Below are 23,343 nucleotides of genomic sequence, written 5' to 3'. Positions count from 1 at the left end.
GCTCTTCCCACTTGCCCTGTAGCAGTGGCATGTGGGATTAATACTTGTGGGGTTGATGTCACCTTTGTATTGTCAGGTGACATCAAGCCCACGGCTTAGTAATGGAGAGCTGTCTATAAGACGCCTCTCCATTACTAATCCTATAGTTATATGTTAAATAAAGACACAGCCATAATAAAATCCTTTAATTGAAAAAATTACACAGACTCCTTTATTAATCAATTTAACCATACTTACTGCAAAGCCTAATTCCACCGAAGCCCTCAATCTCTTGTAAGAAAAGTAAAATAAAAAAAGACAACAATAAACCATACCTGTCCGTCATTCTGTCCCATGCTGTAATCCATGTCTGGGGGCTAAATAGGTTTCAACCTGGACGGTGCCAAGATGCGACCGTCCTGGCTGAAAACCACTGGTGAATGAGCTGCTGAGAGCGCAGCATCATTCACCAGCGGTGACATCATCACTGGCATTTTCCCACTGGCATTGTCCTGAGGTCACCGCAGTTCAGCCTGGCCTCAATGATGTCATTGCTGGGGAATGATGCTATGCTCTCAGCAGCTTATTCACCAGTAGTTTTCAGTTGGGATGGTCGCATCTTGGCACCATCCAGGTTGAAAACCATTTAGCCCCATATATGGATTACAGTGTAAGGCCGGCGTCACACCTAACGTATAAAATTACGGCCCATTTTTTACAGCTGAAATACACAGAAAAGTTCCTGAACAGTGATCCATATTCAATGCGAGGATGTGATTTTTTTCTCTAAAAATTATCCGTGTGTCATCCGTATGACATCCGTATGGCATCCGTACGCTCGCTTGCAAAATGGACATAGAATGGATCCATGGGCTCAAATATTTGTGAAAACATATATACAGTCTCTCTCTCTCTCTCTCTCTCTCTCTCTCTCTCTCTCTCTCTCTCTCTCTCTCTATATATATATATATATATATATATATATATATATATACATACATTTTTTTGCTTTTGCTATCTCCTTATCAAACCCGACAGGATATGAGACATGGGAATTTTTCTGAATATTTTCTCACGCTAGCGTTCAAATGAGTTTATGCCACCAGGGGGCGCAGCACCGCAAGTCAACGAAGCTGCATTCCATTCATTCCCCAGTTTTTACAGCCATGGGTGGCTGCATTAGCAGGCTCCTGGTTGTAAATTTATTTAACTCATTCAGATGGATTTACATCATGGGACATGACTTTACGGCGGACAGGTATGGGATATTGTTGTTTTTTATTTTTTTTATTTTTTTCAGAAGGGTCGTCAATTGGATTGAGAGTGCAATAAAAATATTAAAGCCCCATGTGATTATTTATTTCATTAAAATACTTTATTCATAATGTGTGTGTGTGTTTTTTTAACCCTTTATTAACCCCTTTACCCCCAAGGGTGGTTTGCACGTTAATGACCAGGCCAATTTTTACAATTCTGACCACTGTCCCTTTATGAGGTTATAACTCTGGAATGCTTCAACGGATCCTGATGATTCTGACATTGTTTTCTCGAGACATATTGGACTTCATGATAGTGGTCAAATTTCTTTGATACTACCTGTGTTTATTTGTGAAAAAAATGGAAATTTGGCAAAAATGTTGAAAATTTCGCAATTTTCCAAATTTGAATTTTTATGCAATTAAATCACAGAAATATGTCACACAAAATACTTAATAAGTAACATTTCCCACATATCTACTTTACATCAGCACAATTTTGGAACCAAAATATTTTTTTTGTTAGGGAGTTATAAGGGTTAAAAGTTGACCAGCAATTTCTCATTTTTGCAACACCATTTTTTTTTAGGGACCACATCTCATTTGAAGTCATTTTGAGGGGTCTATATGATATAAAATAACCAAGTGTGACACCATTCTAAAAACTGCACCCCTCAGTGTTCTCAAAACCACATTCAAGAAGTTTATTAACCCTTCAGGTGTTTCACAGGAATTTTTGGAATGTTTAAATAAAAATGAACATTTAACTTTTTTCACAAAAAATTTACTTCAGGTCCAATTTGTTTTATTTTACCAAGGGTAACAGGAGAAAATGGACCGCAAAACTTGTTTTACAATTTGTCCTGAATACGCCGATACCCAATATGTGGGGGTAAACCACTGTTTGGGCACATGGCAGAGCTCGGAAGCGAAGGAGCGCCATTTGACTTTTCAATGCAAAATTGACTGGAATTGAGATGGGACGCCATGTTGCGTTTGGAGAGCCCCTGATGTGCCTAAACATTGAAACCCCCCACAAGTGACGCCATTTTGGAAAGTAGACCCCCTAAGGAACTTATTTAGATGTGTGGTGAGTAGGGTTGAGCGAAACGGGTCAGCAATTTTCAGAAGTCGCCGACTTTTGGCAAAGTCGGGTTTCATGAAACCCGACCCGACCCCTGTGTGGGGTCGGCCATGAAGTCGGCGATCTTCTGAATCTGGAATCGGAATTCCGATACCGATTCCCGATATGTTTAAGATATCGGGAATTGGTATCGGAATTCAGATTTAAGTGTAAAATAAAGAATTAAAATAAAAAATATCGCTATACTTACCCTCTGACGGGCCCTGGTACTAACCGGGAACCTTCCTTCCTTAGAATCAGCCTTCCAGGACCCTGCGGTGATGTCACGGTGACGTCGCGGCTTGTGATTGGTCGCGCGGCCGCCCATGTGACTGCTCGCGCGACCAATCACAAGCCGCGACGTCACCGTGACGTCACCGAAGGTCCTGGAAGGCTGATTCTTAGGAAGGAAGGCTGCCGGAACGAAGCCGAGGGTGAGTATATTCCTATTAATTATATACTCACCCTCGGACACGCCCTGCTTCTTTCCGGCAGGTGAAACCCGACCCGATCCTATAAAAGTAAAGGTCGCTCAAGCCTAGTGGTGAGCACTTTGACCCATTAAGCGATTCACAGAAGTTTGTAATGCAGAGCTGTAAAAATAAAAAATCATATTTTTTCACAAAATGATTTTTTGCCCCCAATTTTTTATTTTCCCAAGGGTAAGAGAAGAAATTGGACCCCAAAAGTTGTTGTCCAATTTGTCCTGAGTACACTGATACCCCATATGTGGGAGTAAACCACTGTTTGGGCGCATGGGAGAGCTCGGAAGGGAAGGAGCGCCGTTTGACTTTTCAATGCAAAATTGACAGGAATTGAGATGGGATGCCATGTTGCATTTGGAGACCCACTGATGTGCCTAAACATTGAAACCCCCCACAAGTGACACCATTTTGGAAAGTAGACCCCATAAGGAACTCATCTAGATGTGTTGTGAGAGCTTTGAACCCCCAAGTGTTTCACTACAGTTTATAACGCAGAGCCGTGAAAATAAAAATTCTTTTTTTTTTCCACAAAAATTATTTTTTAGCCCCCAGTTTTGTATTTTTCCAAGGGTAACAGTTGAAATTGGACCAAAAAAGATGTTGTCCAATTTGTCCTGAGTATGCTGATACCCCATATGTGGAGGGGAACCACTGTTTGAGTGCATGGCAGAGCTCGGAAGGGAAGGAGCGTCATTTGGAATGTAGACTTAGATGGATTGGTCTGCAGGCGTCACATTGCGTTTGCAGAGCCCCTAATGTACCTAAACAGTAGAAACCCCCCACAAGTGACCCCATATTGTAAACTAGACCCCCTAAGGAACTTATCTAGATGTGTTGTGAGAACTTTGAACCCCCAAGTGTTTCACTACAGTTTATAATGCAGAGCCGTGAAAATAAAAAATCTTTTTTTTTTCCACAAAAATTATTTTTTAGCCCCCAGTTTTGTATTTTCCCAAGGGTAACAGGAGAAATTGGACCCCAAAAGTTGTTTTCCAATGTGTCCTGAGTACGCTGTTACCCCATATTTTGGGGTAAACCCCTGTTTGGGCGCATGGGAGAGCTCGGAATGAAAGGAACACTGTTTTACTTTTTCTACGCAGAATTGGCTGGAATTGAGATCAGACGCCATGTCGCGTTTGGAGAGCCCCTGATGTGCCTAAACAGTGGAAACCCCCCAATTATAACTGAAACCCTAATCCAAACACATCCCTAACCCTAATCCCAATGGTAACCCTAACCACACCCCTAACCCTGACACATCCCTAACCCTAATCCCAACCCTATTCCCAACCGTAAATGTAATCCAAACCCTAACCCTAACTTTAGCCCCAACCCTAACTGTAGCCTTAACCCTAGCCCCAACCCTAACCCTAACCCTAGCACTAACCCTAGCCCTTAACCCTAACCCTTGCCTTAACCCTAACCCTAGCCCTAACCCTTGCCCTAACCCTTACCCTAGCCCTAACCCTAGCCCTAACCCTAGCCCTAGCCCTAACCCTAACCTTAGCCCTAACCCTAGCCCTAACCCTAATGGGAAAATAGAAATAAATACAATTTTTTTATTTTTCGCTAACTAAGGGGGTGATGAAGGGGGGTTTGATTTACTTTTATAGCGGGTTTTTTAGCAGATTTTTATGATTGGCAGCTGTCACACACTGAAAGACGCTTTTTATTGCAAAAAATATTTTTTGCGTTACCACATTTTGAGAGCTATAATTTTTCCATATTTTGGTTCACAGAGTCATGTGAGGTCTTGTTTTTTGCGGGACGAGTTGATGTTTTTAATGGTAACATTTTCGGGCACGTGACATTTTTTGATCGCTTTTTATTCCAATTTTTGTGAGGCAGAATGACCAAAAACCAGCTATTCATGAATTTCTTTTGGGGAGGCGTTTATACTGTTCCGCGTTTGGTAAAATGGATAAAGCAGTTTTATTCTTTGGGTCAGTACGATTACAGTGATACCTCATTTATATCATTTTTTATGTTTTGGTGCTTTTATACGATAAAAACTATTTTATAAAAAAAATAATTATTTCTGTATTGCTTTAATCTGAGGAGTATAACTTTTTTATTTTTTCTTTGATGATGCTGTATGGTGGCTCGTTTTTTGCGGGACAAGATGACGTTTTCAGTGGTACCATGGTTATTTATATCTGTCTTTTTGTTCGCATGTTATTCCACTTTTTGTTAGCCGGTATGATAATAAAGCATTGTTTTTTGCCTCGTTTTGTTTTTTTGCGGTGTTCACTGAAGGGGTTAACTAGTGGGACAGTTTTATAGGTCGGGTCATTACGGACGCAGCGATACTAAATATGTGTACTTTTATTGATTTTTTTTAAATTTAGATAAAGAAATGTATTTATAGGAACAATATTTTTTTTGGGGGGGGAAATTTTTTGGGAATTTTTTTATTTTTTTTTACACATGTGAATATTTTTTTACACTATAACATTGCCCCGGGGGGGGGGGGCATCATGTTATAGTGTAAGATCGATGATCTGACACTTTGCTGTGCACTGTGTCAGATCGGCGATCTGAAGTGTACAGATCCAAGCTTCCCGGCGCCTGCTCTGAGCCAGCACAGTGAAGCCACCTCCCTGCAGGACCCGGATGCCGCAGCCATCTTGGATCCGGGCCTGCTGCAGGGAGGGGGAGGTAAGAGACCCTCGGAGCAACGCAATGCTTCCCTATACCGCCGGAACACTGCGAACATGTTTGATCGCAGTGTGCCGGGGGTTAATGTGCCGGGGGCGGTCCGTGACCGCTCCTGGCATATAGTGCCGGATGTCAGCTGCGATAGTCAGCTGACACCCGGCCGCGATCGGCCGCGCTCCCCCAGTGAGCACGGCCGATCGCATGTGACGTACTATCCCGTCGGTGGTCATACGGGCCCACCCCACCTCGACGGGATAGTACGTCAGATGTCAGAAAGGGGTTAATATTGGATTAATAATAGATAGGTGCCTTCTTGACATCTCTCCATTATTAACCTTAATTAATGTCACCTTACATTAGCAAGGTGACATTAAACCCTTATTACCCCATATCCCTCCGCTACTCGGGAGTGGGAAGAGAGTGGCTAAGTGCCAGAATAGGCGCATCTTACAGATGTGCCTTTTCTGGGGTGGCTAGGGGCAGATGTTTTTAGCCAGGCGGGGGCCAATGACCATGGTCCCTCTCTAGGCTATTAATATCTGCCCTCACTCACTGGCTTTCCCACTCTGGCGTAGAAAATTGCATGGGAGCCCACTCCAATTTTTTCTGTGATTTAACCCTTTATTTTAACACCTAGAGCTCCCAAATTTTGCACACACACAATACTAGCATTATTAGTGAGGGATATATACAAATATAACGGATATTAAATGGTTTACTGTATGTAAACCATGTCTCATATCCTGTCGGGTTTGATAAGGAGATAGCAAAAGCCGGCAATTGAATTACTGTCTTTTATGCTATCTAGCTCTGTATTAAATATAAAAATATATATATATATGTGTGTGTCAATGACATATATATACCTATTCTATTTGTAGACATTTATTTTATCTATTTTATTGTGATTTCACAGTACACCGCACTGAATTACCGGCTTTTCTATATAACACTGCTGCGTATTTCTCGCAACTCACAGGCATGGTCCGTGTGTAATCCATATTTTTCTCGCCCCATAGACTTTCATTGGTGGATGTTTTGCGCAATACGCTGACAAGGAACCTGACATTGGACATACCAGTGCATCTAAGTCAGGAAGGAGTAAAAATGGTTTTTGAGGGTCAGAATAGTATTGCCTTATTGTTACGATAGGTTTTGGAAATGAGATCAGTGAGTGTCCAACCTTCAGCACCTTAGCATTCGCCTACTAGGAGACTGTGGCTCCCGTGCTAGTGCTTCTGGTTCCTGAATGTGTAGACTGTGATGTCTTCCTAAATGCTGGCTTCTTACTAGAGGCGATGGATGGTATTGCACCATCATCCCATTGAAGTGAATGAGATAAAGTTGCAGTACGCTAATCTTCTGCTACTAAATAGAGGGTAGATAGCACAATGTAAGCAATGAATGGTCCACGGTACTCATACCAGAGGTAGGGCCTCTTTCTAACATCTTGATCAGCAGGAGTGCAGAGTATTGGTCCTCCGACAATATAGTATCAATGTCCTATATCTTGATAATAGGCCATCAATATTCTAAACAAGGACGCATTCTTTAATTTACTTTTACTCTCCACTGACTTTTTGTTGGATTTTGGTAGAATTAAAATTAATGGTTAGGCAAAGTAAATGTTTGCTGAAAATAAAACAGAATAGTATATGATGTCACTTGTAATACAAACTAACAAAAAATAACATTACTAGTTTCAGTTGTTTTATTATAGGGAAGAGTGTTCCAATAAACCATCAAAAGCCGTCATTGGTGTCAAGTCTGTAAACTCAGTAATTCACTTTAAACTAGATTTATTTTTGACCACACATCCAACGTTTTTTCTAAAGACTAGTCTTGTGCAATGAAAGTGCATGGTCTATGCAGCACATTCTTGGTCTTAGTCCTCTCCTAATATCTTTCTGCATCCCATACAGTCTCACCCAGGGATGACCATCCATTGTGAATTACTGTGTGTGCCATGTAATACTTGCATCATATAACACACACTGGTATGGGACTTGCATGTCGTAATATTGGGCCAGATGTCCACTTGTGTTGGGCATATCTTGGCAGTTGTCTTATGGCTTAGGCCTCTTTCACACTTGCATCGTGTGACGTACGTCGCAATCCGTTGTTTTGGGAAAAAAAACGGATCCTGCAAATGTGCCCGCAGGATGTGTTTTTTCCCATAGACTTTTATTGCCGACGGATTGCGACGTATGGCCACACGTCGCGTCCGTCATGCACTGGATCTGTCGGTATTTGGCGGACCGTCGTAGCGAAAAAACGTTCAAGTGAATGTTTTTTCTTACGCAGTGTCCGCCATTTTCGACCGTGCATGTGCGGCTGAAACTTCGCCCCCTCCTTCCCGGACTTTAGACTGGGCAGCAGATGCGTTGAAAAACTGCATCCGCTGCCCACGTCGTGCTACATTTTCACAACGTGCGTCGGTACGTCGGACCGATGCATAGCGACGGACTCGTACCGACGCTGTGGTTGCTCTTTTCTACATTTCTTTTTAGGCACCTGAAAAAACTGAGTCCTTTGATTTGTGTAATGTAACGTCACTAGGGCGGCTGGCCAATATAATTTTAAATGTCTTAAATGTAGTTACTTAGTAAGGGAAAAAGGAACCACTAATTGCCATCCATTGTTACATGTGTATGATACCCACTGTGCCAGCCAAACATGACCCATGTGCAAAAATGCTTTTACAAACCCCACTCAGGTGTATCAGACAAATACAGAAATGTCTTATTTTGTTGTTCACTGTAAAATTATAAATTCAAAATATAAAAAAGTGAATATTGGAATGTGTCACTACAATCAGCATGAAAATACACTGTATTAATCACACATTACATTTTATCACAACTCATATAATCAACTAAATGGGGAATCTCTGACCTTGGCTATTTGTGCGACCTCCAGAACTGCCTCTACAGACTGGACAGCATTCTCCAGGAGGGATCTCAGGATTTTCACATGTTGGAACTTCGAGACAAGGAACCTCATCACACAGGATTGCACCCCCATCACAGACACAGATTTGGCATGGAGTTGGTTTCCAAACATCTTGGTTCATATAAATTTTATCACCCTGTTTGCAGACAATGCCTTCAACCTCTCCTGACAATACAAGAATAGGCAGGTTGTTATAAAATATAACATAAATAAACAAAGTCGTTATAAATGAGATCTGATAATGCAGATTGATGATAGCTGTTGCCGATTAGAAGGACATATTCCAGTAAAATGTATACAGAATGAACAGAATTATCCTGATTACTCTGTCCTTTATACCTCACATGACAAAATACAGCTGCATCTTTTATCAAGTCCATAATTTACATGGTTTTCTAGTTAAATATCGTGTGCACATACAAACACATACATTGTATACTCACACATCGTTTACACACACAGACACACACATTGTATACACACACAGACACACACACTCACAAACGTTTGCCCGTTTGTAAATGGCTATCTATGGATCTATTCCCTGGTTTCTGTGCTCAGATTTTGTACATAATGTGGCATTGTATGGTAATGATGTGGTAGCTGACTGCAAGAATGACAGTCTTCTTGGCTGTCAGTTTGGTTGTCAGAATAATTCTGGCAGCAGTCTGGTGCTGGCTGTAAGGTGTATGTAGTTGTGAGGCCAGAGTCACAGACACTACCGTAGAATATGGCTGAATTCTTTGCAAGAAAATATGGCATAGCACTCGGCCCTGTGTTAATCTATGGGGCAGCTCACATCAGTGTTTTTTTTCCAGGCGTATTCAACGTGCGTGTAAAGTCGCACTGCGAAAATTTCCCACGGCGCTCACGCTGACGTTAGAAAGGTGAAGTGAATTCATTGGCTGTGAACTCCCAGGACCTGTCTGATGGCACCGCAAGCAGGAGAACTTTCTCACACTCACTTTGCCATCAGACAGGTAATAGGAGATCACAGAGAGACACTGGGCAGCTGTAGCAGACGCTGCTCAGTGTCTCTGCTGGATGACAGGCTGCATGGTTGCATCATGCAACCATGCAGCCTGCCATCTAGAAGTAGCAGAACTAGACCCATCTTCTCTGCGGAAAGGTGAAGAATATTGTGGTTTGTTTTTTTAACTCTTTGGATAAGACAAAGGCTTCAGTGGAATGAGCGAGGTCATAAGTATGGTTTAAGTATGGCTATTAAAGGAGTCTGTGTAATTCTTTTAATTAAAGAACTTTATTCTGGGTGTGTGTATTTTATACGATATGATGACTATGGGGTTTGTAATGGGGGTGTCTTATTGATGCCGCTCCATTACTAACCTCGGGGCTTCATGTTACCTGACAATACAAATAACTACCTATCTATCTATCTAATATAAATATATATATATATATATATATATATATATATATATGTCACTAACATCTATATATCTATGTACATCAAAAGGAGAAAAGGTGTCTGCCTAGTTTAGTGGCAATGCTCCAAAATAATATAATCATCCAAAAAAGCAACGAAAAAGCAATATAGCCATAAAATAACAAGATTTTATTGAATTACATATAAATAAAGAAAAAAGTTAAAAATATGATGACAGTATGAGGGTAGAAACTATGCAAAAAAAAGTAACCACCAGGAGGTAAAGTGCAGTATCAGTATGGAATAATACATTACTCAAATAACATAATTATGCGCAAAATATATGTAAAGAGCCGAAAGGTATATAGTATAACTGCGGTATGGTTATACGAAGCAAAAATGCAGGACATGCAATGCGCATAAAAAATATATATACTAGGCATGCTAGTTATAGTGCCAAAAAGTGATTGAAATAAGCATGTGGAAAAAACCTATGCTTACATGAATGCATGTTAATGGAAGATACAGGCATATACTAGCAATATATATGGTACCAACACCTATGATATTAACACCTATAGCTGTATAAAAACCAAGTGGTTTGTAGATATATAGCTGCATGGAACAAGTGGCGGTTTATAGCCTACAGATAACCAGATTCCACATGCACTGGAAGTTATAACATGGCTAATAAGAAGCAGCGGCCTAGATTATTACCTCACGGTGGTAGCAGCGACCCGACGCGCGTTTCGCGTAATGCTTCGTCCGGGGAAGAGTGCATGCTTAGTGTCTATTGCCAGATTCTTAAATAGAGAGGGTTTAGCTCGGATTGGTGGCAGTTTAATGGCGGCGTCTATGCGAGCTATTTCAATCACCTTTTGGGCACTATAACTAGCATGCCTAGTATATATATTTTTTATGCGCATTGCATGTCCTGCATTTTTGCTTCGTATTACCATACCGCAGTTATACTATATACCTTTCGGCTCTTTACATATATTTTGCGCATAATTATGTTATTTGAGTAATGTATTATTCCATACTGATACTGCACTTTACCTCCTGGTGGTTACTTTTTTGCATAGTTTCTACCCTCATACTGTCATCATATTTTTAACTTTTTTCTGTATTTATATGTAATTCAATAAAATCTTGTTATTTTATGGCTATATTGCTTTTTCGTTGCTTTTTTGGATGATTATATATCTATGTATTCTATGTATTATATTCTAGCCTGTCACACTGTGATTTTTCTGTAGGCGGCAAATGAATTGTTGGCTTTTATTCTATCTATGTAATATAAATACATATATATATGTGTGTGTGTCACTGACATCTATATATCTATATACTCTATGTCTATATATCCGTTATATCTATTCTATTCTAACCTGCCACTGTGATTTTACTGTATGCAGCAGATGAACTGCTGGCTGTTATTCTGTATATATATATGTGTGTGTGTGTGTGTGTGTGTGTGTGTGTGTGTGTGTGTGTGTGTGTGTGTGTGTGTGTGTGTGTGTGTGTGTGTGTGTGTGTGTGTGTGTGTGTGTGTGTTTTGACCAATATTTCCTTTGAAAACGATGTGTAAATGACAGAGAATTGCTGCATGTAAAAGTTCATGTAAAATTGCATTGCAATCGGATAGCAACCACACTGCATTCTGATGTAAATCGGATGCTAGGTGTGAAAAATCGGATTGTACTCACACGACACTCACATTACACTCATGAGACTCACGGCTGGAGAATCACAGACAGGGAGGAGAAGACCCTGTGTGAAGTCCGGCCCCTGTGCACTGAAATCTGATTAGCAGAAAACTTTAAATCATGATTACAGAAGAACCAGAAATCAGATTTCTTCAAAAAAAGTATCAAGTATTAGGCTGGAGTTACACCAGCGTATGGCATCCGATGCGATATGCTAATGACACTCGGTTCCTGCTCTGCTGCAAGTGTGAGCCGAGTGTATCCTTAGTCAGGGGATTTTAAATCCAAAACGCGCATCGGGGTGTGCGCATTGCTGGGACCTGAGTGGCACCTATAAGGTACAGATTCTCCTTAATCATTTTTTCGCTGCTGGCACCTTGCACTTTTGTATTTGCACATTGTTGCCCTATGCATGGGCTGTTTGGCGGTTGGATTTACTTAATCAAGCTTTTATTGATTTTTATCTTACACTTTGCACAATGTTATATGATGTATGGGCTTTTTATTGATTGATCACGCCCCCCTTCTTTTCTTTTGATCTTTTATGGAGGTCCATGATCCTCCAGGGATCAATGAGATCACCTGTATTAGCTTTCATTAGGAGATCTACATAGAGTCATATGTGTAAGAGAGTATATATATCCACACATACTCGTCTGTATACTTTCTGGGTGCACACAAATGTATTATTGGTCTATTGATTATAATTTTTAATACGCTATTAGTTCTCTGTGGTGTATACATTATTGTTTAACAGTGGGCCGTGCAATGTCTTATCGTATAGAACTCGGCCATGTTGGATGGTAGGGTGGCTCCTGCTTTACAGGAGTTATCACAGCCATGTCTTTACTTTACATTACAAAATAGTGCTGACAGGTTCTCTTTAAGTAAGGAAAGAGCCATTCCAGTATATGAAAATAACCAGCATTTTTCAAAGAAACTGATGAAATGGGTATCTCATGAAATGTGAAATACATCCAGTAACAACATCTTCATGGGATGTCAGCCATCTTTATGTAATTCATAGTAATTTTTGATGTACTGCACATCAAGTTATATGGCAGATCTGCTGGAATGAGCAGTTAGCAGTAGATATAAGGGAAAAATAACGCTAAGGGCGAGAGTACAAATGGCATGTGCATGTTGCATTTTGGAGAACCAGATTTCCTGTGTTATTTGGTGCTTGAATTCTGTTCGATCTGGAAATGTTGTTGGGTACTGAAAACTGGTGCTGGCATGGACATTAGGGGCACTGTACTGGAGGCGGAGGGTGTTTTGCATGCTGGGGATTGGCAGTGGGCTTGAAATCCAGGAGGACTAATAGGGGTCCAAGGAGAGCTGTGGGACAGGTTAGGCCGGCGTCACACTGGCGAGTTTTACGGACGTATAAGTGCAGAAAATACACCCGTAAAATACGCATAACACACGGCACAATGATTCTCTATGGCCCAGCTCCTATCAGCCGTATTTTACGGATCCGTATTATACGGTCTTCTACGGCCGTACAAAATCGCAGCATGCTGCGTTTGTCACCATATTGCGCAAAAAAATTGCCAATGAAAGTCTATGGGGGCGAGAAAAATACAGATTACACACGGACCAGCAGTGTGACTTGCGAGAAATATGCAGCAGTGTTCTATAGAAAAGCCGGTAATTCAATTTGGCATATTCCACACTACTAATGTTAGTAGTGTGTATGTGCAAAATTTGGGCACTGTAGCTTGTAAAATAAAGGGTTAAATCACGGAAAAAATTGGCGTGGGCTCCCGCACAATTTCCTCCGCCAGAGTGGTAAAGCCAGTGACTGAGGGCAGATATTAATAGCCTAGAGAGGGTCCATGGTTATTGGCCCCCCCTGGCTACAAACATCCGCCCCCAGCCACCCCAGAAAAGGCACATCTGGAAGATGCGCCTATTCTGGCACTTGGCCACTCTCTTCCCACTCCCGTGTAGCGGTGGGATATGGGGTAATAAAGGGTTAATGTCACCTTGCTATTGTAAGGTGACATTAAGCCAGATTAATAATGGAGAGACGTCAATTATGACACCTATCCATTATTAATACAATAGTTCGAAATGGTTAATAAAACACACACACATTATTTACAAGTATTTTAATGAAATAAAGACACAGGGTGTTGTAATATTTTATTATACTGGTAATCCACCTGAAGACCCTCGTTCTGTAACAAAGGAAAAATAAAAAAAAAACTATCTCATACCTTCCGTCACTCAGGTCAAGTCCCACTGCTCGTGGCTGTAAAACCCCCGGAAATGAATGGAGTGCAGGGGAATGACCTGTAGTTACCTTGAGTTGCGGTGACGCGTCCTCTGCTGGATGTCCTCATATGAACTCGAGCGTGGGAACTTTTACCAGGCTCCAGTTCATGAGGTATCTACAGGTCATTCCCCTGCAATCCATTCATTCCCGGGGGTTTTACAGCCACGAGCAATGCTTTAGCACAGCTCCTAGCTGTAAAATGATTTAACCCCTTCAGATGGATTTACTACGTGGGACTTGACCTAAGCGACGGAAGGTATGAGATATTGTTGAGTTTTTATTTTTCCTTTGTTACAGGACGAGGGTCATCAGGTGGATTACCAGTATAATAAAATATTACAACACCCTGTGTCTTCTGTGTGTTTTATTAACCATTTCGTACTATTGGATTAATAATGGATAGGTGTCATAATTGACGCCTCTCCATTATTAATCTGGCTTAATGTCACCTACAGTAGCAAGGTGACATTAACCCTTCATTACCCCATATCCCACCGCTACACGGGAGTGGGAAGAGAGTGGCCAAGTGCCAGAATAGGCTCATCTTCCAGATGTGCCTTTTCTGGGGTGGCTGGAGGCAGATGTTTGTAGCCAGGGGGGGGGGCAATAACCATGGACCCTCTCTAGGCTATTAATATCTGCCCACAGTCACTGGCTTTACCACTCTGGTGGAGAAAATTGCGCGGGAGTCAATTTTTTCTGCCATTTAACCCTTTATTTTACAAGCTAGAGTGCCCACATTTTGCACATACACACTACTAACATTAGTAGTGTGGAATATGCAAAAAAAAAAGGGATATGAGATGGTTTACTGTATGTAAACCATGTCTCATATCATGTCGGGTTTGGGAAGGAGAAAGAAAAAGCCGGCAATTGAATTACCGGCTTTTCACATATCTCGCGCTGAATTAAATATAAATACAGAATATATATATTGTAGCGTGGCTAAAGGCTGGATAGTTGACGGGAGGTATGCATTACAGAGAAGGCTTGTCGCTGTGATGTAACCCGGAGTGTTTTCTTTAATGCACATAAAGTAATAAGGAATTGTGTAGTATATTTGGGTCCGGGTTACAGGTAGCTATGAGAGATGGGAGGGTCTGGCTACCCATATACCTCACCCCTGGGTAAGGGGCATAACCATGCCTGTCTATGTTTGTGTCAGGACCTGTGGTGATGTCAGAACCACATGTCTAATCATGTGATGGGTTCTGGGTGTGCTTTCAGGCTACTTAATGGAGATGTGTTTGGCACATGTGAGTGAGTGTGGGAATCTGTCATGGTGGACAGATTTCCGTGTGTCTAAGCTGGACACTACAGACAGGAGTCTGTGTAAAGAGGCGGAGAAGCCTTTCTGTGTCTGTGGCTTCAGATAGAGCCTGAGTGCCGTGGACCTTTATGTTATGTTGGCCTGATGTTCGGACTGTTATCCTTTTTTTGCTGCCTTGCTGGTTTATGGAGCAAATAAACCTGTCAACTTTTAAAGGAACGTGTCTCCTGCGTGTCAGCCATTGCACCTGAGCGCGTGAATCCCTACAATATATATATATGTGTGTGTATCAATGATATATATATATATATATATATATATATATATATACACTGTATATATGTTTAAACGAACATTTGAGCACATAAATCCATTAGATGTCGGTTTTGCAAGCCTGCGAGAAAATATCACAGTACGGATGCCATACGGATTACATACGGAGGATGCCATGCGCAAAATACGCTGCCACACCCTGCCTATGGATGACATATGGTTCACTAGTTAGGGAACATTTCTGCGTATTACGGCTGTAAAAAACGGACCGTATTGTCATACGCTGAGTGTGACGCCGGCCTTAGGGTGACTGGTAGGGAAATGTCTTTTTTGCCATTTTCCTTTAGATGGCATGATTGTCATGGGAACAAACAGTGAACTAATACAGCATCTGGTTGTGACATCAGACTAGCATACTTTACCATTACCATTTGGGTGGTGTTAGCAATGAGGGAGTCTATTGTAGCTGTGAAGATTGTACAAGCTTGCACAGAGTCAAGAAGGGATAAGCAATGTTGAGGTTTGGAGTCCGGGTTGTGATATAGGCTGGTTCAGTGAGGACCTCTGAGGAGCTATATTGGAGGCCTACTTACTTTGTGGCCTTAAGTGTGGTCTGAGAAGTTCAGTTGTCTAATATTTCAGATTTTCCAGGATTGTTCCTGAAGGAGATAGTGTAAATAAGTCTCTAAAGAATTAAGGGCTAAGAACATTGAAATGGGTCCCATGAAATGCAGGGTCCAGGCAAGCAGAAATAGGGCTCTTGATGATAGGAGCCAGAGAAAGAGGCATGGCTGTTAAGGAGAGAACTGCCTGGGTAATGAGAAGCAGCAATAGTGAGTATGGAGAAGGGTAGGCAGAGAAAATGCAGTGAAAAATAGAGCTTGGCGTTGGACGATCCTCCTCCTACAATATGATGGGAATAGCAGAAGAGTCCAGTGAGAAGTAACAAAGTAGTGTTGGTGGATCAAGTGAAGGATTTCTCATGTATCATTAGAGGTTCCGTGCTCTTTCTGTGTGACCTCCACACTAGGTCCAAAAGACTGTGAAATTCCAAGGCAGATCCGAAGCACTAGAGAAAATTATGTATGAACAAACATCACATAGCGAAAGTACAAAATTGAGGTAGATGGAGCAAAGTTTCAGACAAAATGGCCTTTATCGAGACAGAAAAGGACAAGTTAAAAATACAGCTTTTTATGTATATTTTTTCACACATAATTTTCTATGGTGCCTCAGATCTGCCTTGGAATTTCACAGTAGTGTGGGTGCCTCCAGTGAAGTGAATGCCGCTTTATACAAGGTTTATACAATTTATGTTCAACTGTTTCAGTTAGTTTCTACAATGCTAAGTAACAGTGCCATCTTGTATGCACTGAAACTGCTGTGATTCTGTACCTCATCTGAGTATTGCAACCATAAAGTGTATTGTATATTTTAAAGGGGTAGTCCAACATACAAGTAATTTTATACTTAATACACTTTAATTAAAAATTCTTTATCCTTCCCTCACAATACTATCTAACTGCTTTTCTATCTTTTTGTTATTACTTCCTTTTTTGATGATGCTTCTGTTGAGAATCCCAGTGCATGCTATGTGTGGATACATAAATTAAGTGCCATCAAGGGGCAGAGGCTGTGGTCACTGCCACAGCCCCTGCCCCCTCCCTGAAATGAAGTGCCATTAGAGACCTTTGTTTCAGGGGCAGGGCTGGTCCCTGCTCTTTAACTGTGTGTTGTGCACAATGACAGCGCATGCTTTTTGTTGCCAGCTCAGAGTAGTAATAATGAGCCGGCATCAGAGCACGCTGTTAATGTGTGCTCCAAGACGACCCAGCTTGCAAACACCAGTGCAGCTCCCACATGTGACATCGCAACAGAGAGTGCGCTGTCATTGTGCACAATGACCTGGATTAGCCCTGACACTGAAACAAGCATCACTCATGAAAGTTTGTTTCAGGGAAGGGGCAGGGGCTGTGACAGTGACACAACCTCTGCCCCTATTGATGCTTTGTTTGAGTATCCCAGCATGCACTGGGTTTTTCCATCGAAACATCATTAGGCTATGTGCACACATTGCGGATTCTGTGCGGATCCGCAGCGTTTTTTGTGGTGCACAAACGCTGCAGATCCGCAAATAATTTACAGTACAATGTAAATCAATGAGAAACCATTGGTTTCCAAAAGACACCTTTTTTATTTTTTTCTAGTGACCCATCCATATGAGAGCTGGTTGTTTTTTGTTTTTTTTGCTGAATGAGTTGTATTTTGAAATAATGATGTTTTAGGTACATATATTTTAGTGATTATAAGGGTAGGGGGCAAAAAACTGCAATTTCACCATTTGTTTGTTCTTGCTTTTATTGACTTTATAGTTCAGTATATGCTGCATGTTAACTGATGTATCACTGGATCAGTACAATTACGACATTTTAGGCTACTTTCACACTGGCGTTAACTGCATTACGTCGCAATGCGTAGTTTTGCCGAGAAAACGCATCCTGCAAAAGTGCTTGCAGGATGCGTTTTTTCTGCATTCACTAACATTAGCGACGCATTTGCGACGCAATGACACACGTCGCAACCATCGTGCGACGGTTGCGCCATGCTGTGGCGGACCGTCTGGAGCAAAAAACGTTACATGTAACGTTTTTTGCTGCCGACGGTCCGCTTTTTCCGACCGCGCATGCGCGGCCGGAACTCCGCCCCCACCTCCCCGCACTTCCCCGCACCTCACAATAGGGCAGCGGATGCGCTGTAAAAATGCATCCGCTGCCCCCATTATGCGGCGGAGACAACTCTAGCGTCGGGAACCTCGGCCCGACGCTAGTGTGAAAGTAGCCTTAATTGTAGATCTTTTTAATCTTTTCTAAGGTGGACAATGGAAAATACAATATTTGTAACTGAGCTTCATTTGTAGTACATGTAGGATAAATCCAAAGTTTCTATAGCATGAAAATGTATGTGTTCAGTAGAACAATAAAGCCTTTATACAGTACATACCAATATATATAAATGACATATTAAAGTGTGTACACATTACAGACTCTACCTCTTGGAAACTTTTGTCATTATCATTGTCCTTAAAAGTAGATAAATGTAAAATTAGTTGTGTCCTCCAGAACCCTGTTTGTTCTGCGTAAGGAGACCTGAACCATGGTTGAGCTGGTAGCCACTTTTTCTCTTGCATGGGGGAATGCTGGCTGCCCTGGAGCTGTGTAAGGGTGCGTGTCCACGTTCAGGATGGCCGGCGGTATCGCCGCAGCGGCGAAGCCGCTCGGCGCTAAGCCCCGCCCCCTTTCTGGGACGCGATCATGCCGGATGTGTACAGTACACATCCGGGATCATCGCACCCCTCGCCATAGGGCCCTGTGATATTACCTGCGGCGACGCAGCGTCGCCGCAGGTAGCACGGACATGCTGCGATCTGAAAAGACGCACAGCATGTCCGGAGTCGCAGGCCTGCCGCGTGCGGGTTTCCACGCATAGAGGACACGGGATTTCAAAAAATCCCCTCCACTATGCTGGAACATCTGGACGCTGCGTGTTTGACGCTGCAGCGTCAAACAAGCAGCGTTTACTTACCGTGGACACACGGCCTAATAGAGACCCCTGATGCCACCTCTGAGCAGTGACCATGCCACAAAAAGCCTCACCTACACATGTGGAGGATCACTTTAGTTTCCAGACTGAACATTTGCCAGGAATCAGTCCTTGCTGTGGAAGTAATTTATGTCATAGGAACATTCAGCTTATAGGAACATCTGGCCCCCAGAGTAAACATTCTCAATAAAGCCTAACCGAGCTCTTGTGAGAAACCATATTTTACAGCTGAAGACTCCAGCTGGAATGCATTCCTTTTAACCCCCTCCCACCCGCCCCCTTTCTATGCATGACTTATTACTTTAGATTTTAACAAAAGAGTCGTTTTTTTTCTCCATATGAATGTATTTTCAGTCACAATGCCATCAGATTCTCTTATATGTTGTAACTGAAACCTTGGGGAGGTAAAGGCTGAAATAATGGCAATCTATATGCTTACTATATTCATCTAGTGGGTTGTCTACCTGCTGTATCGCTATAACTTCCATGTGCCTATTCTCCAAGATCAGAGCAAATCCTAATAGTGTCCACATAGGGTTAGAAGTGTGGACCCATCACTAATGACATGGCAACCTCCATTTTACTAGTTACTTTATAAGGCTGCAGATTGGGATTTCATTCATTTTCAGTCCTGCAGCTTTATCACACAACAGAATTTGATTGATAGACAATATCATACACCTTTCCCCTCTTATCTAAGGGTTATTCCCAAAAAAGATATTCATTATTCATAGGGTTGTGGATCTGACCTCTGGAACCCCAAGAATGGGGCTCTGCTGTTCCAACCTGAATGGAGGTGTGCATGTTTCTGCTCCTCTCTTTGTCTATGGGACTGTAGCTCGGCTATTTCAACCAGTCCCATAGACAATGAAAGGAGTGGAGAGTGAGCATGAACATTGCCATTCAGGCTGGGGCTGCAGATCACTATTTTTTACATAGTTACATAGGTTGAAAAAAGACCTAGATTCATCAAGTTTAACCTTCCTCCACTAATTGTACATTTTGTCCCTTAATTATTATGTATAAACCACAATGTTATGTGTATTGAGGAAATCATCCAGCCTTTTTTGCAAAAGCTGTTATAGTGTCTGCCATTACTACCTCTTCTGGTAGGGCATTACACATTTTGGAATTGTGGCATCTTAGGATTGCTGGAGGTCTCAGTAATTGAACACCCTGCAATAAGTCCTCTCAGACAGAGAGGAGATAACTTGTTTGTTTTTTTTCGGGAATAAACCTTTAAGCATCATATTAAGAAGAACAGAGCACATGTCATATTTTATCACAGACTCTTATGCCTAAGAGTTTCATTATTGTTATAGAAGAAGAAGGAGGAATAAACGATTATGCAGTCTGCATGTTATCCACCATATGTCCACGAAGTGGCGATATTAAGCTTCTAGCTTTAATCTACCATGCTTTTTCCATAATTCCATTTTGGTGGCTAACACCCAGTCTGCTTTGTATTACTCATGTCTCTTGACTTCATTCCAAGACACTGACATAAAAACTAGGTTTCACAGTAGAATTTTCCTCCACATGTGACCAATCAATGTTTTAGAAGGGAGTAGGAGCATCAGAATTGCTGACCCTGTAACTTGAATTTCTTAACCATTAACTTGAATGTGTCTTGCCATTTTAGCTGTATATACCTCTTCATATGCCCAAATTTAGCTCTGTCCATACAGTCGTATGATACTGCATATAAAAAGTGATACCTAGTATCACTAGTCACCTTGCAGAACTGTAGTCCTGTGGACCATCTACACAGGTTTTCATGGATTTCTTAAAAATCTCCTGGGTGCCCCCCACATCAAAACATACTGCTATACACATGTGGTCAAAATTGTTGGTGCCACTCGTTTAATGACAGAAAACCCCACAATGGTCACAGAAATAACTTGAATCTGACAAAAGTAATACTAAGTAAAAGATCTATGAAAATGAGCAAATGAAAGTCAGACATTGCTTTTCAACCATGCTTCCACAGAATAAAAAAAAAATAATACTCATGAAATAAGGGTATGCACTGTGGCTCAGTGGTTAGCACTGCAGCCTTGCAGCGCTGAGGTCCTGGGTTCAAATCCTACCAAGGACAACATCTGCAAGGAGTTTGTATGTTCTCCCCGTGTTTGTGTGGGTTTCCTCCTGGTACTCCAGTTTTCTCCCTCATTCCAAAAACATACTGATAGGGATTACTAGATTGTGAGCCCCATCGGGGACAGCGACGATAATGAGTGCAAACTGTAAAGCGCTGTGGAATATGTTAGCGCTATATAAAAATAAAGATTATTATTATTTATTAAATAAGCCTGGACAGAAATGATGGTACACCTGAAAATAATGTGACAAAAGGGACAAGTTAAATCAAGGTGTGTCCACTAACTAGCATCACAGGTATCTACAATCTTGGAATCAGTGAGTGGACCTGTATATAGGGCTACAGATACTCACTGTGCTGTTGGTGACAGGTGTGTATCACACTCAACGTGGACCAGAGGAAGCGAAGGAAAGAGTTGTCTCAGGAGATTAGAAAGAAAATTATAGACAAACATGTTAAAGGTAAAACTTATAAGACCATCTCCAAGTAGCTTGATGTTCCTGTGACTACAGTTGCATATATTATTCAGAAATGTAAGATCCATGGGACTGATGCCAAACTCCCTGGACATGGCCGCAGGAGGAAAATTGATGACAAATCAAAGAGATAAATAATATGAATGGTAACAAAAGAGCCCAGAAAAACTTCCAAACAGATTAAGGGTCTGTGCACACGTCAGGATTTCTTCAGGATTTTTTGCGGGTTTTTTTGCGGATTTCCCCGATAAAAACGCTATAATTCCACATAAAAAACGCATACATTATGCATCCTATCATTTATGCATTCCGTATTTTTTGTGCAAATGTTGTGTTTTTTTACGCAAAAAAAAACGCAATCCAGAAAAAGAAGCAACATGTTCATTACTTTTGTGAATTTTTTGCGGATTTCCCATGAAATTGGAGTGTCAGGAGAAAAATGCAAAAATACCGCAAAAAACGCACAAAAACCAGATGCGGATTTCTGGCAGAAATGTCCGGATTTTGTCAGGAAAATTTCTGCAAGAAATCCTGACGTGTGCACATACCCTAAAGGTGAAATTCAAACTCAAGGAACATCAGTGTCGGATCGCACCATCCGTCGTTGTCTGAGCCAAAGTGGACTTCATGGGAGACGACCAAGGAGAACACCATTGATGAAAAAAATTATAAAAAAGCCAATTTGGAATTTGCCAAACTACATGTTGACAAGCCACAAAGCTTCTGGGAGAATGTCCTATGGACAGATGAGACAAAAATGGAACTGTTTGGCAAGGCACATCAGCTCTATGTTCATAGACGGAAAAATGAAGCATGTCAAGAAAAGAACACTGTCCCTACTGTGAAATATGGAGGAGGCTCTGTTATGGTCTGGGGCTGCTTTGCTGCATCTGGCACAGGGTATCTAGAATCGGTGCAAGGTACAATGAAATCTCAAGACTATCAAGGGATTCTAGAGAAAATTTGTGCTGCCCAGTGTCAGAAAGCTTGGTCTCAGTCACAAATCATGGGTCTTGCAACAGGATAATGACCCAAAACACACAGCTAAAAACACACAAGAATGGCTAAGAGGAAGACATTGGACTATTCTCAAGTGGCCTTCTATGAGCCCTGACCGAAATCCTATTGAGCATCTTTGGAAAGAGGTGAAACATGGTGTCTGGAAAAGGCAACCTTCAAAGACGAGACAACTGGAGCAGTTTGCTCTTGAGGAGTGGTCCAAAATACCTGTCGAGAGGTGCAGAAGTCTCGTTGACAGTTACAGGAATCATTTAATTTCAGTGATTGCCTCAAAAGGTTGTGCAACAAAATATTAAGTTAAGGGTACCATCATTTCTGTCCAGATCTATTTCATGAGATTTATTTTTTTCAAAATTCTGTGGAAGTATGGCTGAAAAGCAATGTCTAACTTTCATTTGTTCATTTTCATTTTATTTAAAATAATAATAATCTTTATTTTTATATAGTGCTAACATATTCCGCAGCGCTTTACAATTTTGCACACATTATCATTTTTACTTTTGTCAGATTCAAGTTATTTCTGTGAACATTATGGGTTTTTCTGTCATTAAACGAGGGGTACCAACAATTTTGACCACGTGTGTATATACTGCTATATACTGTATATATACATACTGATTTGGTTTTCTATAAAATTGGTGCTAGGCGCAGAAGTAGGGTTCAAGGACTGATGTGAGTGATGACCTCTCTACAGCACAGAAAAATATGTTGAAAATAAATATGAAATATAGTATTACACCAGGCTCACACAGATTGGCCTGGATTAGATAACA

General features: G+C 41.4%; 1 protein-coding gene across 1 annotated transcript in view; it reads right to left on the bottom strand.

The window, feature by feature from the left end:
• Positions 1–23,343, bottom strand: part of COL5A2 (collagen type V alpha 2 chain) — a 449,814-nt gene that overhangs the window by 235,466 nt on the left and 191,005 nt on the right. Inside the window, exon 2 of the mRNA XM_077275667.1 lies at positions 8,397–8,618. Within this exon, the coding sequence (XP_077131782.1) occupies positions 8,397–8,618 (222 nt within the window). The remainder of the gene's footprint in view (positions 1–8,396; positions 8,619–23,343) is intronic.

This window comes from Ranitomeya variabilis, chromosome 7, assembly GCF_051348905.1.
Source record: "Ranitomeya variabilis isolate aRanVar5 chromosome 7, aRanVar5.hap1, whole genome shotgun sequence".
Lineage (NCBI taxonomy): Eukaryota > Metazoa > Chordata > Amphibia > Anura > Dendrobatidae > Ranitomeya > Ranitomeya variabilis.
The sequence above is the reverse complement of the archived record's forward strand: the minus strand, read 5'-3'. Positions and strand labels throughout refer to the sequence as shown.